Genomic DNA, 16,020 nt, shown 5'->3' with positions numbered 1-16,020 from the left:
ACGGCACTTAACAACAACAACAATACCACTTTCACGCTGCCATCTTCCTTCTTAGCCAAGCCTTGAAGAGTCTTTCTTTGTTGAAAGGAGTATTCTGATCTCAATTATGCAATATAGTCTCTTTTAGAATGGAAATTTCTGTTTTGCTAAGTGTTGGGGATTTGTTGTTGTTAGTTGCCATCGAGTCAGTGTGACCCTCAGCGACCCCGTACAGAACTGAAGGACATGCTGCCCACTTTGCCTCATCCTCATGGTTGTCATATTTCAGCCAATGGTTGTCTCCCCTGTGTCCATCCCATCGAGGGTCTTCGTTGCTGCCCCTCTACTTGGCCAACCATGAAGTCCTTCTCTAGAGACTGGTCCTCTGGGTCACATGTCCAAAGTCCATGAGACCAAGTGTCCCCATCGTTACGTTTGAGGAGCCTTCTGGTACTGGAGATTAAATCCTATGAGGCTGGAGACTGTTTACTACTGTGGACCTAGCACTGAAGAAAGTGCCTGAAGCATGTATATTAAGCATCTTTCTTGACCACTAAATTAATTTACAAATCTAATCTCCATATGGCTGTGAGTATCTGCCTGTTCAATTAAATATGACCAGGAGGGAGGAGGAGCACAATGGCTCTATAAGATAAGTACTGGACTGAGAACCACACAGTCAGGGGTTTGAACCCACCACCCACTACTTGGAAGAAAAACAGGCTTTCTGTTCCTGCAAGATTTACAATCTCAGAAATCCATACTGGGTCGCTCGCTATGAGGCGGAACCGACTTGACGGCACTTAATGACAACAAGTAAGGTGGGGGCTGTTGAATTTATTAAAGCTCATCCTTCTTTCTCTCTTTGTAGCTAAACTATTGAGTGTTAATTTTTTTTCTTTAAATATATAGATAAAAAACAAAGGGCTCTCTTAAATTCAGGAGAAAGAAGAGATTATTTGAGTTGGTCACCTTTTTTTATTTTTTAGGTGAAAATTTACACAACCAAACGTTCATCAGTGACCCGGGTGAGGTTCTTCATGCAGAGCTGCCTTCTTCATTCTCCTTTCCTGAATATTCCACCACTGTTAACATAAATCCCCTTCCCCTCCTTTCTCCGACCCCCCATGGGGTGGCAGTAACAATTTCAGGTTTCTTGATATTTGCGTATTTCGTACCAGTGGACCCTGTACAGTATTTGTCCTCTTCTGACTGAAGGCATTTCCGTAACGTAATGTCTTCAGTGTTCACCTTTATCGTGACATGCTCCAGGCCTTCATTCCTCTTTAGTGGTGATGCTGGAGGTTGTGTGCTCTCAAGTCGGTTCGGACGCACAGAGACCCTGTGTAGGGTTTCTGAGGCTATAAATCTTTGTTGTTGTTAGATACTGTCGAGTCACTCCGGACTCATGGACTCATAGTGACTCTGTGAACAATAGAACAAAACACTGCCCAGTCCTGGGTCATCCTCACAATTGTGAAACTTGAGTCCATTGCTGCTGCCACTGTGTCAAGCCATCTCCTTGGGGGTCTTCCTCTTTTGTTGCTGACACTTCACTTTACCAAGCGTGATGTCCTTCTCCAGGGACAGGTCCCTTCTGACAATGTCTCTTACCATCCCTGCATCTCCTTATCGGTCCAGTGGTGAGGAATTTTGTTTTCTTTACATTGAGGTGCAATTCATGCTAAAGGCTATATATATAGTCTTTGATCTTCATCAGTAAGTATTCAGCAAGCAAGGTCGTATCTGCATATTACAGGTTGTTAATGAGTCTTCTCCCAATCCTGATGCCATGTTCTTCATCTAATCCAGCTTCTCGGATTCTGTGCTTAGCATACAGACTGAGTAAGTATGGTGAAAGAATACAATTCTGGCACATATCGTTCCTGATTTTAGACCATTCGCTATCCCCTTGTTCTGTTTGAATAACTGCCTCTTGGTTTTTTGTGCAAGTTCTTCATGAGCTCCATCCAGTGTTCTGAGTACCCATCCTTCCCACTGTTATCCATAGCGTGTCATGATCCACATGACAAGCTATGCCAATAGCTTTTTCATAGTCAATAAAGCCCAAGTAAACATCTTTCTGGTATTCTCTGTTTTCAGCCAAGATCCATCTGATGTCAGCCATGATATCCCTAGTTTGATGTCTTCTTCTGAATTGAGCTTGAGTTTCTGGCAGATCCCTGTCGATATACTTGATACAGCCGTTTTTTAATTATCTTCAGCAAAATTTTATTTGCATGTTATATTGATGATACTGTGTGATAATTTCCACATTCTGTTGTACCACCTCGGTTTGGAATGGGCACAAATATGAATCTCTTCCAATCAGTTGGCCAGGTAGCTGTCTTCCAGATTTCTTGGCATAGATGAGTGAGTACCTCTAGTGTTAGCATCAGTTTGTTGAATGATTTCAGTTTGTATTCCATCAGTTCCTGGAGCCTTGTTTTTCATAAATATCCTCTGTGCAGCACCATTAGTTCCTGATCACATATAAATCTTTACAGGAGCAGAAAGCCTCTTCTTTCTTCCATGGAGTGGCTGGTAGATTCAAACCGCTGACCTTGTGGTTCGTAGTCCAATGCATAGTTCATTATACCACCGGGGCTCGAAGGACTCCCTTCCTGTCCCTTTAGGGCTGAGCACTGCTCCATCACATGTATACACCTTGATCAGCTATTTGGGATCAGTAGGCACTCAAGTCTGTATAAAGCAGCGTGGGAGAAGCTAGCTGGAAAATAGAATGTGGGAACTTTTGAGTGAGGTGTACAGGAGTAAAGAGAAAAGAAACTGGGCTCTTGGCAGAGGAGTGGAAGACCACTGAGAGTTGGCTACTTGAAGGCTGTTTCTTAAGTGAAATCGTTGGTCCAAATGTTTGCTGAAATCTGTTGGCAGCATATTAAATTTCATTGTAGAATTTACCTTTGTATACAAAGTATATTTACTAGTCAGGTGTGGCACTGTACAATAAGCACTGGAACGCGAGAGTTTGGTTTGAACTGCAGGGTCGGTAGTTCAAATCCACCAGCTGTTCCTCAAAAACCCTATACAGGATCACTGTGAGTCAGAACTGACTCGACGGCACTTAACAACAACAACAACATGTATAAGTAGCTGTAACCAAAGGCTAAATATCATTTTTTCCCCCCTGCCTGGTTATCTGGTAATCTTTTTAAGATTGTTTGAACAAATGTTCTACACAGTAACCAAAGATCAGAACCCTCAAATAGTAGCTATGGTATTTATTTGCATACTGCCTCCCTCATTCGCTCTCTGATATTCATTAGCAAATGAAGCAAGCATCACTCAAGTTCTGTGGCCGCCTAACCCTGAGTAGCTGGCCCTCCCCTCAGTAAACCAGTTGCTCTCAAATTAATTCTATTCATGGAAACCCCACGTGTGTTGGACTAGAACTGTGCTCCATAGGTTTTTCAATGGCCGATATTTGGGGAAGTGGATTGCCAGGCGTTTTCTCTGAGGCACCTCTGGGTGGAATCAAACTCCCAGCCTTTCATTTCAAAGGCAAAGTACATAAACTGTCCCACCACCAGGGACTTGACTCTCCCAGTAACACTCATTAATGGGTAGGTTCTCATCCCCCATCCGTAAAAGGACATTCCTGTACCGAGAACTATGTAACAATTAAGGCTAGAACGAATCAGAGTGCAATCTAACTGTTCTCACTGATTGGAAACGTCTGGAAGTATGTTTGGGTTTGCTTTTCCTAAAGCTTGCAGGTTTAGGACTTAACAGCTTTGGATAAAGTAAGGATGAGTAAAGATTGAGTACAGCAGCCCCCTGCTTCCCAGGTGGGGGTCCACTGTAGTGCCCGAGGCTTTGCTGCCCACTCGGGCTTGGGGGGAACAGAAGGCAACATGTTCTGTTCCCTGGTAGTCAGCTGTTGCTTTATCCAGTTTCAGGTAGTTCAGCTCCTTTAGGGGTGGGAGTGGAGGAACAACAGGAAAAGATTGAGGTTTTGCGTGAGGAATTATGAGAAAGCAAAACTCTGTATTTTCTCTAACTGTACAGAGAGGAAGACTAACTACTCTACTAGAAATTGTGATATTTTCCCTTTCCAGTTGTTATTCCCCTTCTATGTAATTGAGGGAATGTGTCTTGTAGAATTATAGCAGCAAATCAGATGAATTTCAGTGTGTTCGTTAACTGTCTGATCTGAGGGTCCCTTGTTGTTCTCACGGAAGCTGGTTGAATGAAAAGCCCTGAAGTGAAGTCCGTGGTACTCAAAGTAGAAGCTCGAAATACGTTTCTAAATGGATCAGAAGAACTATTGCTTATAAACCTTATAAAAGTAGAGAGGAGCCCCAGGGATGACGGGTAATGAGCTGAGGTGAAGGTGGTACATGGTCCCGCCGAGTTGAGATGCTGACGGTAAGGAAAGTAATTACGAGGGAACACCCATCTGCCAGTGTGTCCTACCCTGGTGCTTGTGTGTTGTTGTGATGCTGGAAACTACGCCGATGGTATTTCAAATACCAGCAGGGTCACCTGTGGTGGACAGGTTTCAGCGGAGCTTCCAGACTGAGAAGGACTTGGATCTGCTTCCAAAAATGAGTCAGCGAAAGCTCTGTGAATCAGAGTGCTGGAAGCTGAGCGCCCTTGGTTGGAAGGCACTAAAAATACTCAGGGGTTGCCACCATCGACTCTAGCAGACCTGCATGTGAAGGTGGCGCCGCACCAGGTAACGCTTCATTCTGTTGTTCATGGGGTCACCGATTAGACAGTCCCCAAGCACACCATCTGCCCACATCACAAGCATGAACCAGCGATGAAGCATCTCCTTGTTCTTCCCAATGTCTTCTGTGACTTGGAGAGAGGGCCACAGAGCAGAAGGTGGGAAAAGACAGATCAGGTCAGGCAAGCTGGAGCCAGATACTATTCCTGCAGCAGGCCTGTGTGGCAGGACCCTTTCGTGGGGACTCAGTGAGGTGTAGGGGCGGGATACCGGAGGGTCTTAGAAACCGAAACCGAGAGCGTGAGCATTCACAGCGCATTGCAAACTCTACGTGCACACATCACCAGGAAAGACCCGTTACTAGAAAGAGCATCATGTCTGATCAAGCAGAGGGTCCATAGAAATGAGCAGAGTGCACCGTGAGATGGGGTGACACAGTGAACTTGAGCCATTGAGCATCCATCGTGGAGAAGGTTTTAGCTTGTGGTACACAAGCTCGTCACCAGCAGCTAGTGACAGCCCCAGCGACAGCAGTAAGTACTGCCAAGAGGGAGTTGTTGTTGTTGTTAATGTGCCAGAGAGTCGGTTCCGACTCACAGCGACCCTGTACAGGGTTTCCAAGGCTATAAATCTTTATGGGAGCAGAAAGCCTTATCTTTTTCCCGCGGAACAGCTGGTAGTTTCGAACTGCTAACTCTTAAGGTTTGCAGCCCGATTTGTAACCACTACGCTACCAGAGCTCCTTGCCAAGAGGGAGTTGTTGTTGTTGTTAAGCACCGTGGAGTCGGTTCTGACTCATCATAGTGACCCTGCACAGAATTTCCGAGGCTGTAAATCTTTACGAGAGCAGAAAGCCTCATCTTTCTCCCGCGGAATGGCTGGTAGTTTCGAACTGCCGACCTTGATGTTTGCAGTCTGATTTGTAACCACTACGCTACCAGAGCTCTTTGCCAAGAGGGAAAATGACCAGCAAATCAGAGAACTACCTTGTGAACAAACACTGATGTCTCTTGTCCTCGGGCCCTGGACCTGGTGAGAACTATGATTCCTCACACACCCTCTCTGAGACCTGGGTCCACAGAGCTTGCATTCACGGGGAGAAAGGGTTTCTGATTTGCCTTTCTGTCTAGCTCATGTCACTGGTCCGTCTGTCTGAGCTGCGTGAGTCTTGCTGGGTCAGCAATAGGACTGGCATGATTCAAACAGAGATTCCACAGCTTGTCTTAATATCCAGTAGTGGTTTTAGAAACTCTTCTTTCCAACTGTTGTCCCTTAGAATAAAGGTGAGTGTCTCAATCACCCTGGGGTTGCTCTTCAGAGCCCTCACAGATCAGACCCTCCAGGAAGTGTGACTAGGGCTTGCTCATGGCTGTCCTCAAAGAGCAACACCAGGCTCCGCGTGCAGGGGCCATGGGTGACTGTTCCTTGTGGAAAGAGCTGCCAGACCTATAGTTCTTCGCCAGCGACTCCTCACCAGGACAGCCTGACATTGTGCAATATCACACTCCTCTAAACAGCAGACACAGGGACCTCTTAGGGCCCATTTCCACTGAGCAGACAGTGGGGGTGACGATTGTGGGGGTGCCCAGTGCCATTGAGTTGATTCCAATTCATGGTAACTTCCTGTGTTACAGAATGTATCTGCTTCCCTACTTCTTAAACTGTTCTCGGCTGTAACCTACAGCAGTAGATAGATGGCCAGGCTTCTCTTTCTTGGTGCCACCTTTTGTTGGTACCCTCCCCCTCCTCCCCCGCAAAGGGATCCCAGTGACTTTTGGAAGAAAGCTCTAAACCTGACAAGTTTTCATTGGGAATGGGTGGGAAAGGCCTGCACCACTGGGGGAGGGGACAGCATCTAGACCCAGCTCTCCAAGCAAAGGCTGGCTGGAGGAGGCTGCACAGAGGCCCAGGGAGGAGACACCCACTGTGAATGAGATTAGGGACTTCCTTAAGGGGGAGCGTCTGGAATTCCAGACTGGGAGGGAGTGGCTCTGGAGGACTTGGAATGGAAAGAGGTTAAGGCTGGTAATTCTCTGGAGAGGGATAAAGCTTCAGGCTTGGTGATTCTTCAGAACTTTGTTATGTTCATTGTCTGATGGGCCTGCCAGTCAGAAAGGCAGCCCTAGATAGTGTTCTGTGGCAACGAGACCACTGTTGTTATTGAGCGCCATTGAATCGCTTCCAACTCATAGTGACCCAGTAGCTGGTAGGTTTGAACTGCCGACCTTGTGGTTTTCAGTCCAGTGCTGATCCTACAGTGCCACACTGGGAGTCCTGGCAAAGGGTATTTAGAATCCTTGTTGTCAGCAAAGGGGAAAATCCAAGAAGAAGAAATCTCAATTTCTGAATAAAATCTGTTAAGATCTCATATTTTCTGTTATTAGCAGAGAATTGTGTGTGCATACGTAAAGACAGTCTTCAAACTGCACCATCAAGATTCTCTCTCCTTGAGGGTTTGGATACTGGTAGGACTTTGTGCGAGGTCAGGGTTTGGGTTGGGTCCGTTCTGATCAATCTGTGTGATTGCAGAGGCTGCTGGTATGCCTGGAGGAATCTATCTACATTCACAACATCAAAGACATGAAGCTCCTAAAGACCATCCTGGACATCCCTGCCAACCCGACAGGTGAGCACCAGCGTCTGAGTCGCAGGTCCCTCAGCTGCTTGTCACCCTTACCTGGACACCTGAAGTCCTGCTCAGGTTTACAGTCTGGGGGGCCTTGACCTTGCAGGGTGTCCCTTTCCTGGTGCAGATACAATTCCAGCAGGCTGTGTGTCCTGCAGGAGGACTGAGCAGCCCTCGTCACAGGCCCAGACAAACCCCCTTCGTCTCAGCCAACGTGTCCAGTGCTTTCAGATAACTGAGTAGATGATTTTATGCGCCTGATGTTGAAAGGGGCTGTTTATTTCTCATCATTGTTTTTGTGGTTGTGTTGCATAGAGTAAGTGTAATCATTAGAAACAGGTTTTGACTTAGTAACATCTAACATAACTAGGAGAAAGGCCATCAGAACCTTCCAGCGTTTGTCGTATCACACATGGAAATACCTCGACTTGGGTGACACGTGTTGGGATGTTGGACTTTGCTCATCTCACAGAATCTAGCACTGGTTAATGAAGAGTAGGTGTCCTGGGGTGGTGCTGTAGGATAAGCACTGGACCGCAAGGTCGGTTTGAGCCACAAGATCAGCAGTTCAAACTCACGAGTCACTGCTCAGAAACCCTATACAGGGTCGCTATGAATCAGAACTGACTTGATGGCACTCAACAACAGCAATAAAGATAAATACTGGACTGTGAACCACAACCCCAGGTCTGTAGTTTGAGCCCAGCAGCCACGCCATGGGAGAAAGAGGAGGCTTTCTGCTACCAAAAAGATGTTAAAGGGTCACAGTGAGTCGGAACCAACTCAATGGCACTTAACAACAACTAGGATGTGAAGAGGGTGGTGATGGCTCAGTGGTAGAGTTCTCACCTTCCATGCTGGAGACCCGGGTTTGATTCCTGGCCAGTGCCCCTCATGTGCAGCACTGCTTGGCTGTCAAATGGAGTCCTGGGTGTCGCTATGACGCTGAGCAGATTCTAGCAGCACTTTGGGATTAAAACAATCGGAAGAAATGCTTGGTGATCCACTTCCAAAAATCAGCCTTAAGAAACGCTGTGATCACTGTGACCCAATCTGCACTGACCATGGGGATGAGCCAGGGGCACACGTCAGGACAGCCAACAGCAAGAACAGTAACAGTTGGTGTAAGGTGCCAGCGACTCAGGGTTCTCATGAAGGGCTGGCCTGGGCCAAACCGTGATGGACTTGGGAAGGGACGTTCAGCAGACAGAACGTCAACGGCTGCCTTTGCTCAGAGTCTTTTCAGAGCGAGGGCTGGGCACACTCGGTGCCCGCAGAGGAGGCGTATGTGGGTTCGCGCCCCGGCTAGCTTCCCTCCCTCAAAGCCATCAAGGCTTTTCAGCAAATAGAATTCATTTTCCTTCAGCTCATACACTGCCTCGTGGTGTGCAGTTTAAGCAGAGAGAAAAGATGGCTTGAAAGCATAGGGGCAATCCTTGCTTTATTGTTGGAGAGAACGTGACATATTTATTTATAAATGGAATGATTTTCTTTTTCTTCGGAACTATTTAATAAATACTGAAAGGGTTTTTCTCTATTGCACATGAATGCCATGAATGGATTTAAGGGCAGACTTAGCATTGTCTTCTAGAAAACCAGCAGAGGAGGGTTGACCAAAATGTGTTATTAGACCTTTGACATTGTCTGGAGAGATAAGCCTCTTTTTGTTGTTAAATGCCATTGAGTTGGTTCCAACTCATGGTGACCCTGCATAGGGTTTCCAAGGAGCGACAGGTAGGTTTGAACCACTGACCTTACGGGTAGTTGTCAGGTGCTTCTACTACAGTGCCACTCCAAGACTCCCACCAGTCCTCACTTTTATCCCTCACTGTCTTCTTTAGTAAAATTGAGAGGATACAGTTTCCCCCCAGAGATAGCCTGGGGAGGGGTAATCGAGCATATGGCGGGCAAGTGAGGAGAGGGCCCATGGCTGTGGACATGCTGTGGTCAGGCAGGCTCACTCTCTAAACCAGCTGCCATCTTGGAGGGTGACCTCACACACGACGCAACCAGCCCCTCACTCCAGAACCTTCCAAGGACTCGTGGACTGCCACAAATATGACTGTAAAGTCTTCAGATGCCTGTTTATTGTTAACTGCCGTCAAGTTGTCACAGACTCATGAAGACGCCACACACAATGGAACCAAATGCTGCTCACCCCCGCACCATCCCCAGGACTACTGGTGGATCAGACCCTTGTAACCCGTAGAATGTTCATGGGCTGTTTTAGAAGGAGGTCTCCAGGCCTTTCCTGCTAGTTATCTGAGTGGAGCGCCTTCGCTGAAGCCTGTTCAGCAACACCAGCCTCCACTGACCGGTGTGCAGTGCTGTGCTTGGGGGGCACTGGCTGGGACTCGAACCCCAGTCTCCCTCATGGAAGGTGCGAATTTTGCTACCTCGCCCCCGTGTCTGCCTCAAATGCCAAGCCACTGTGGTTAGCGGCCATCGAGTGGAGAGTGGGTCTCTCTTACTTATGATCATTCTCAAGTTCATTCAAAATACAAGACAGAAACTCTGACTTGTGATAACACACATCCACAGTGAGTGCTCACAGAAGCAAGAAGCACTCATCTAATTCACCTAATGGATTTCACACAAAACTCGTGACTACATCTTGACTTCATGAACGAATGATGAATTCGATGCCCGGAGTCCTGCCGTTGCTATGTGCTCAGTATCCGGTGCGGCTGTAAATTTCCTGACCGTTGTCTTTGTTTGTGTCATGCCCGTTCCTGCTGTGTCAGACGGCAGGCTTCTTCCTTTCGAGAGTTTGGCCAGATGCGGCTCAGAGCTCATTTCCTGGTACACAGCAGTGCATGCACCAAGCAGTGAAGGGTGGAAATCTCCACCAACCATCTCCCAACACCAGACCCCAGTAGTTGGTAGACTTTTGCAGCCTCTTATGGGATATGTACTGCCTAGCAGTGTGAATGAAAGGACACCAAAACGCACTGCTTTCAAGTTGGTTCTGACGCCTAGTAATCCTACATGGCAGTTTGTTGTTGTTGTTGTTAAGTGCCATCGAGTCGATTCCAACCCATAACGACCCTGTATAGGGTTCCCGAGGAGCAGCTGGTGAGCTTGAACCACCAACCTTGCAGTTCAAACGACTTTGCAATCTGATGCATTAGCCCACAGCACCATACCAGGACTCCATAGTCTGCCTTAAAGATGAGCCTGAGACTTTCAGAGGAAGGTGGCAAGTAAACCAAGATGTGACATCTTTGCATGTTACAGCTGCACAGAGCTTGCAGAGAAGAAACGGCCTGGCAGGACCAGAGAACTGGGCTAGAGTCCCATAGCCGGCAGCAGACTTGAGTCTAGAACCCAGACCCTCAGCCTGACCCTGCCAGATGTTGTTACTGCTGTTCATGCTGTCGTGTCAGCTCTGACCCATAGCAACCCTGTATAGGGTTTCCGAGGAGCGGCTGGTGAACTTGAACCACCGACCTTGTGGTTCAAACGATTTTGCAGTCCAGTACACTAACCCACAGCGCCACACCAGGACTCGCCCTGCCAGATAAACGTTCGTAAATCTTTATTGCTATGCAATCCCTATACTGTGCAGTTCACCCGTTTAAAATATACACTTTGTGGCTTTTAGTTTATTCTTAGGGCTGTAAAACCATCACCTCTATCAATTTTAGAACATTTTCTCAATGTTTTGACATTTTCATTACCCCAAAAAGAAACCTTGCTCCTCTCAGCCATCACCCTAAGCCGTCACCCCAGTACCCGTGTCCTTTGTGGCTGTAGACTTGCCTCTTCTACACATCCTGTATAAATGAACTTATAGGATCTATATTGTCCACTGGGGCTTCTTTCAAGCTTCATCCATGCTCTGGTCTATATTAGATCACAGTTTCCCCTGTTACCCAGTAATACTCTAGTGCATGGGTGTACCACGTTGTAATGATCCATTCATCATCTGGTGGACATTTGGATTCCCGTGTGGGGCCTTCAGAGGGCTAATGCTGCTGGCAACTTCACATACAAGTTTTTGTGTGGACCTAGGTTTTTGTTTCTCTCAGGAGTGGAATTGCTGGGTCCTATCGTAACTGGTAGCGTAGTGGTTACAAATCGGGCTGCTAACCTCAAGGTCGGTAGTTCAAAACTACCAGCTGTTCCATGGGAGGAAGATGAGGCTTTCTGCTCCTGTAAAGATTTGCAGCCTCGGAAACCCTGTACAGGGTCGCTATGAGTCAGAACCTACTCCACGGCACATAACAACAACAATAGTAACTGGTGTGGTGCTGTACCGCAAGGTCAGTGGTTCAAACTCACCAGCTGCTCCTCGGAAACCCTATACAGGGTTGTTATGAATTGGAACCAACTCAACGGCACTTAACAACATGATAACTCTATGTTGAACCTTTGAAGGAACTTCCGGACTGTTCTCCAGAGCAACTGCCCCGTTTTACAGTCTCTCCACAGGTGTAGAGAGATTCTAGTCCCTCCACATTCTTGCCAACATTTGTCACGAACTGCTTGATTATTATTATTGTATCCATACTAGTGGAGGTGAGTCCTGGTGTGGGACTGTAGGATAAGCACTGGACTGCTAACCACAAGGCTAGCGTCGAAACCCACCAGCTGCTCCTTGGAAACCCTATAGTGGGTCACTATGAGTCAGAACTGACTCGATGGCACTTAACAATGGAGATGAAAAAGCATCTCATGGTTTTGACCAAGGAGCTCTGGTAGCGTAGTGGTTACGAATCGGGCTGCGAACCTTAAGGTCAGCAGTTCCAAACTGCCAGCCATTCTGCGGGAGAAAGATGAGGCTTTCTGCGCCCATAAAGATTTATAGTCTCAGAAACCCTGTACAGGGTCGCTATGGGTCAGAACCAATTTGTCAGCACTTAACAACAACACCTGTGGGTTAATGTGCCAGACTGCAAAGCCATTTGAACTGCCAGGTCAGTGGTTCAAGCTTACCAGCTCCTCCTTGGAGGAATCAACTCAACAGCACTTAACAACAAAAAGCCTTCTTAGAAACCAATGTGCTAAGAAGCCTTCAGTAGTTGTCCACTACGATCACGTTATAAGATCTTAACTCTTTGGCTTGGCACTCAAGCCTCACCACAGCTGCCCCATCCTGATCTTAGCAGCCTCTGCTAACCATCTCTGTGGGCAGCCACCCTGTGAGCCAGTCCAGTCTCCTGCTCAGCTTCTCTGCCCAGTTTCTCCAGACCAGCACACCTCCAGCCTGCCTAGCTAGTCTCCTTGAAGAGCGATGATGAGTCAGGGAGCCAGGGCAATTCGGGGAAGATGTCAGTGGTCTTTTCTAAGACCAGGGCCGGTGTGACCTCAAATATACAAGGGAACAGTAGTAAAGGGTGCTGGGGCTCAGTCCCCTTCTTCTCGGAGGTCTGAGTGGCAGCTGATAAGAGGACAGCCCTGGTTGTGTGCTCAGCAAAGCCATAGCAGGAGCAGAAGTTCGGTTCTGATCATGGCCATGACTTTCCTCTTCTCTGCCCTTCCTCCCCACCCAGCAGATTAAGTACATGCCAGCCTGGTTGAAAGCTTTGCTTATTCCTTTATAAGAAGCTCACTTAGTGCACTAGTTGATAATGAGACATCATCCTTCACTTTACTCATCAAGCTATCTCAGCATCATTTTCTCAGCAGTTCCTGTTGTGGTAAGCACTTGGTTCTGTGGAATTCCTTGAGTACATTGCCAGTATGGTTACCTCTCTTGACGAAAGCTGTTGTTGTAAAAACCTAATGCTCTTTTGGTCTACCACCCCCCCCACACACACTACCACCACCGTCCATGTCTTCAATAAAATGGCTTTTGTCGGTTCCGTGGTTCCAGTGGCTGCTTACTCTTCCAAAGCATTGTCGAAGCTTCTGAAAGCCACACTGTCCTCATGATTCCATTTGTTGGGTGGCGTGTACACCGTCTCCCGGGGCTTCGAGATGGAACTCACTTCCCAGACACCCTTGCTTCTAAGGGTGGGACATCTAGATCCGAGCGGTGTCTTAAGCAGGCCCTCTGGATCCCACTTCCCTTTTTCCCATTCGCAATCACTTGTTAACTCTATTTCATCACCTGAAGAACGGCTCACAGATACTGACTTTAGAACAATAGGGTTCTTTCTTCCAGTTTATGAGTAGGCTGTCTTATAGCCCCAGACGGCAGCAGGAACTGGAAACCAGCAGGTGTTGTTTCAGAGCCCTGGGGTGACACATGAAGAACATTTTTAGCATTCTCAATTTGGACGGCGTGGTTGGTGAGAGGACGTGGCCAGGTCCCCTGTGAGTGTACTGTGTTGCCATCCTTGGGTTAGAATTCTTGACTCTAAATGCCAGCGTTAGAAGCCGTTCCTCCCCTCACCAGTAGGTGGCACTGCTGTGCTGGCGCCTCTCATTGACCTGGGCTTGCTTCTCCAGGTCTCTGTGCCCTGTCGATCAACCATTCCAATTCCTACTTGGCCTATCCTGGAAGCCTGGTGAGAGGAGAGATCGTGCTCTATGACGGAAATGCCCTGGTGAGTTGGATGGTCCAGATGAGGCCCTGGCAGCCTCCTGGGCAGTGTGGCTGGAGGAACTCAATGAGGAGACAGAGGCAGAAGTGACAATGCAGGGGGTGGCCCTGGGGAAGGGGATGACTGTGTATAAGCTGGGTTTGCTCAGGGGCTCACCCTCTGTCCACATAACAGCCCGGCCAAGTCGGACACGTGTACGTGGAGACCCCGACAACTGAAGGTGGCTGTCAGTTTGACAGTGTCTCCTGGGTTGGGTCTCGCTCACACCTCCTGTGTCTGGTCTCCCAGGCCACACAGGGCAGGAGCACTGCTGTGGGGTTCCGCTGGGGCCTCGTGTGCACACAGGTGGGTGGCCACCTCCCCGGGGTAGAAACGGAGAAGATCTTGATGCATCAGACAATGCGCTGCTTCATTGCAGAGTCCACCCCATGGGGTATGCAAAGGGTCTGCGGGGAGAGCAAGAGCTGAGCCCATGGGGGCATAAACGGCGTCTGTGGGCGAATACAAGGGGTCTGGCGGGGAAACAGAGCCCAGCCCCTGGGGGCATTGTCTCCCAAGGAGACAGAATGGAGGAGGACAATGAACCCTGAACCCTGGGTGGGCATCAGGACCAGTGTCTCCTTTCTGCCAACAGAAAACCGTCTGTACTATCGCTGCCCACGAGGGGCTGCTGGCCGCCATTACCTTTAACTCAGCGGGCTCCAAGCTGGCGAGCGCATCGGAGAAGGTGAGTGGAACCCTAGGTCTACGCCATATGGCGCCCCAGAACTTCGGCAGCAGCTCTGACGGTACCCACACATCTGAAGGATGAGAATGCCAGTCTGGTCCCTGCATGTCATGGCATAAAACTCATTCACGAACAACGCAGGGTCAAGGGCTGACCTGCATGGCCCAGAGGCTGCAGGAGACTGGGCACAGGGGACAAAACTGGGTGCTCTTGTGAAGAAATAGGTGCACGCCATCCACAGACAGACGTGCCAGATAAACAGTGCCCTGCTATCCAGCAGGACATTGGAATAAGCAGAGGGTGACCTCATGGAACTGCAGATGCCCTGAGAAGCAGGTGTATTTTGGCAGGCGGAGATTGGATATTCTAGGAAAGTCTGAGCAGTTTGAGCAAAGCACACGCGCGCGCGCACACACACACACACATACACACACAGAGAGAGCTTGAGGGGTGGAGGAGGAAGAGGGAGCCCAAGAGTGTTGGAAACACGTTCCAAGAATTACGTATGTGGTGCACACAGTCAACACTTGAGTTTCCTCCTCCGGGACAGATGTTCAACACCCAAACCACAAGCTTCCCTCCGAGGGAAGCGCTGTTGGGAGCCCATGTAGCTCTGAGACACTCTCTGCTTTCTTTACAGGGCACAGTCATCCGGGTGTTCTCAGTGCCTGACGGGCAGAAGCTGTATGAGTTCCGGAGGGGAATGAAAAGGTGTGTGTTCATGGTCAGACCCACTCAGAGCTCCCCTAGGAGCGCTGCAGTGGACAGCTGGCAGCCCGAGGGCCAGGGCGGAGGGCGAGAGGGAGTCTAACTGCTTTCTCAGGTAATTGGCTTATACCGGCTGCCCTTGAGTTCATTCCAACTCCATCCTAGAAGACAGGGTAGAATGGCCCAAGAGGGCTTCCGAGGATACGTATGGAAGCAGACCGCCACAGCTTTCATCCTCAGGGTCGCCGGTGGGTTCGAACCGCCAACTTTTCTGTTAGCAGCTGAGTGCTTAGCCATTGCGCCACCAGGGCCCCTCAGTTGTGGATGACCCGTTTAGTGCTTGATAAAGCTGAGAGCACAGAACTGTATGTACAGGACTTCCTCCATCAGCGCCCTGATGGGGATGTGGGCAAAAGAGACGTGCAAGAGCTGAGGGCTCACAATCCCAGAGTAATTCCCTGGAATGAAGTGGCTCGGTGGTCAGCCGTGAATCTTCCATGCAGGAAGCCTGGCTTTGTTGCCAGCCAGCATACCTCAAGTGCAGCCAGCCATCTCCCAGTGTAAGCGTGTGTGTTGCTAGGAGGCTGAAGTGATTTTCGGAACACTCCCAGACTAAGACAGACTAGGAAAAAAGGCCTGGAATCTGCCTCTGAAAATCAGCCAGGGACAAGCCTATGGACCACAAAGGCCTGATCCATAACCTGGCACGGGGCTGGCAGCGTTTCGTCCTGTTGTGCGTGGGGGAACGAGGGCCCTGTAACTTGAAGCTGATGTCACCGCAGCCGGCCACAAAGTG

At 48.8% G+C, this 16,020-nt stretch overlaps 1 protein-coding gene across 1 annotated transcript in view; it reads left to right on the top strand.

Moving 5' to 3' along the window:
• WIPI1 (WD repeat domain, phosphoinositide interacting 1) overlaps nt 1-16,020 on the top strand; it is a 34,826-nt gene that overhangs the window by 8,994 nt on the left and 9,812 nt on the right. The window contains exons 4-7 of the mRNA XM_006833606.1: nt 7,202-7,298; nt 13,695-13,792; nt 14,424-14,516; nt 15,157-15,227. Coding sequence (XP_006833669.1) covers nt 7,202-7,298; nt 13,695-13,792; nt 14,424-14,516; nt 15,157-15,227 — 359 coding nt within the window. The remainder of the gene's footprint in view (nt 1-7,201; nt 7,299-13,694; nt 13,793-14,423; nt 14,517-15,156; nt 15,228-16,020) is intronic.

Source organism: Chrysochloris asiatica, unplaced genomic scaffold (assembly GCF_000296735.1).
Source record: "Chrysochloris asiatica unplaced genomic scaffold, ChrAsi1.0 scaffold00007, whole genome shotgun sequence".
In the NCBI taxonomy this organism is placed as follows: domain Eukaryota; kingdom Metazoa; phylum Chordata; class Mammalia; order Afrosoricida; family Chrysochloridae; genus Chrysochloris; species Chrysochloris asiatica.
Note: the sequence above shows the minus strand (reverse complement) of the source record. Positions and strands in the feature narration are given on the sequence as shown.